The following is a 2,500-nucleotide window of genomic DNA, read 5'->3' on the forward strand; positions in this document are numbered from 1 at the left end:
TAATAATGTTAATGTACAAGTATTAATGTTAATAATGTTAATGTACAAGTATTAATGTTAATCATGTTAATGTACAAGTATTAATGTTAATAATGTTAATGTACAAGTATTAGTGTTAATAATGTTAATGTACAAGTATTAGTGTTAATTATGTTAATGTACAAGTATTAATGTTAATAATGTTAATGTACAAGTATTAGTGTTAATAATGTGAATGTACAAGTATTAGTGTTAATAATGTTAATGTACAAGTATTAATGATAATAATGTTAATGTACAAGTATTAATGTTAATAATGTAAATAATGTTAATGTACAAGTATTAGTGTTAATAATGTTAATGTACAAGTATTAATGTTAATAATGTGAATAATGTTAATGTACAAGTATTAGTGTTAATAATGTTAATGTACAAGTATTAATGTTAATAATGTGAATAATGTGAATGTACAAGTATTAGTGTTAATAATGTTAATGTACAAGTATTAGTGTTAATAATGTGAATGTACAAGTATTAGTGTTAATAATGTTAATGTACAAGTATTAATGATAATAATGTTAATGTACAAGTATTAGTGTTAATAATGTGACTGTACAAGTATTAGTGTTCATGCTAATAATGATAATGTACAAGTATTCGTGTTAATAATGTTAATAATGTTAATGTACAAGTATTAGTGTTAATACTGTTAATGTACAAGTATTAATGTTAATAATGTTAATGTACAATTATTAATGTTAATAATGTTAATGTTAATGTACAAGTATTAATGTTAATAATGTTAATGTTAAGTATTTCTGTTAATAATGTTAATAATGTTAATGTATAAGTATTAGTGTTAATAATGTTAATTTACAAGTATTCATGTTAATAATGTTAATGTACAAGTATTAGTGTTAATAATGTTAATGTACAAGTATGAATGTTAATAATGTTAATAATGTTAATGTACAAGTATTAATGTTAATGATAATAATGTTAATGTACACGTATTAATGTTAATAATGTTAATGTACAAGTATTAATGTTAATAATGTTAATGTACAAGTATTAATGTTATTAATGTGATGTACAAGTATTAATGTTAATAATGTTAATGTATAAGTATTAATGTTAATAATGTTAATGTACAAGTATTAGTGTTAATAATGTTAATGTACAAGTATTAATGTTAATAATGTTCATGTACAAGTATTAGTGTTAATAATGTCAATGTATTACTAATATGTTTAATGTTTATGTATTAGTAATGATAACGTTTTACTAATAATGTTAATAGCGTTTATGTATTAGTAGTATTGTTAAAGTTGTTTATTGTGTGGTATTAGTACTTTTACAGTTGTGGTATTAGTACCTTTAGTGTAACAGTATTTTAACTGTGTGGTATTAGTACTTTTACTGTATCAGAGTGTTTGCACAGTGTCGTATAAGTACTTATACAGTAACAGAGTATTGTATAGTAGTTGTGCTATTAGTACGTTTACTGTAATAGCGTATTTGTACAGTGTGTTTTAGTACTTTTAGGATCTGAGTACTTCCTCCACATCATAAATAAATCAGATTCACTCACATGTTTTTCGACCAACTGTCTTTTTATTTGACATCTGAAGATGAGAAGTTTTCCTCGATTCAAACAGTAAACATGATGTATGATATTTAAACATCCTTCAGAATAAATATGAACAGATTCAAGCACAGTAGATGTGATTATATTAATAATACTGCCCTTCCTCTTTATATGAAGTGATGTCATCAATAGAAAGATGTGCATCACATATACAAACAGCTGAACGAGTTTTAGTTTGATAGACGATCTGAGATGAAGAGACTTGTTCTCATGACTCATCACTTTATTAAAGGCTCGTGAACATCAGTTTGTGTCGCCGCATGGAAATAATCATCAAAGTTTTCCTTTAGTTGTGACACGAGCATTTGCACTCGGATATGACGGGATACTGAGCAGGTATCCAGGCGCACTTCAGACCCCGCTTCCTCTGCAGGCAGCGCCATCGCAGGATCGTGAAATGTGCGGATTTGGCAGCTTTGCAGAACATCCCTTCAGGGATCGAACAAGACCGCTTATTGTAGCAGCTCCCCACCTTCAGGTAGCGCGGCCAGAACCTGCTGCCCAGGTCCTTCCATGCGTAAACAACCGGGCAGCCGGCGTACGACCACAGCCACAGTTGCAGCCTTCTCCGCAGTTTTTTACTCGGCTTCTGCTTCTTGCCGTGCCGGACCTCGAACTCCACGGCCCGGATGTCTTTGGGCATCGCTCCGGAGAGCTTCTGCCGCGGGTCCGCCTCGCTCGCTTCCTCGTTCCCCGCGTACTTGTCCTCCGGCGGGAACAGGGACATGGACTGCGGGTCAAAGTGGCTGCCCAGAGTGCTCCTGAGCTCCGTCTCGTTCAGGTCCTTCTCCCTCGGGTCCAGCACCGGATCCGGGTCCTCCTTTAGGTCCACTATGGGCATAGTGTCACTGGGAACGGGCCGGAGGAGATAGT

General features: G+C 32.4%; 1 protein-coding gene across 1 annotated transcript in view; it reads right to left on the reverse strand.

Moving 5' to 3' along the window:
• Positions 1-1,882: 1,882 nt before the first annotated feature.
• nog3 (noggin 3) overlaps positions 1,883-2,500 on the reverse strand; it is a 4,290-nt gene continuing 3,672 nt past the window's right edge. Inside the window, exon 2 of the mRNA XM_079292926.1 lies at positions 1,883-2,500. This exon is cut by the window's right edge and continues 95 nt beyond it. Coding sequence (XP_079149052.1) covers positions 1,914-2,500 — 587 coding nt within the window. The 3' untranslated portion in view covers positions 1,883-1,913.

Source organism: Melanostigma gelatinosum (genome assembly GCF_949748355.1).
Source record: "Melanostigma gelatinosum genome assembly, chromosome: 21".
In the NCBI taxonomy this organism is placed as follows: Eukaryota; Metazoa; Chordata; class Actinopteri; order Perciformes; family Zoarcidae; genus Melanostigma; species Melanostigma gelatinosum.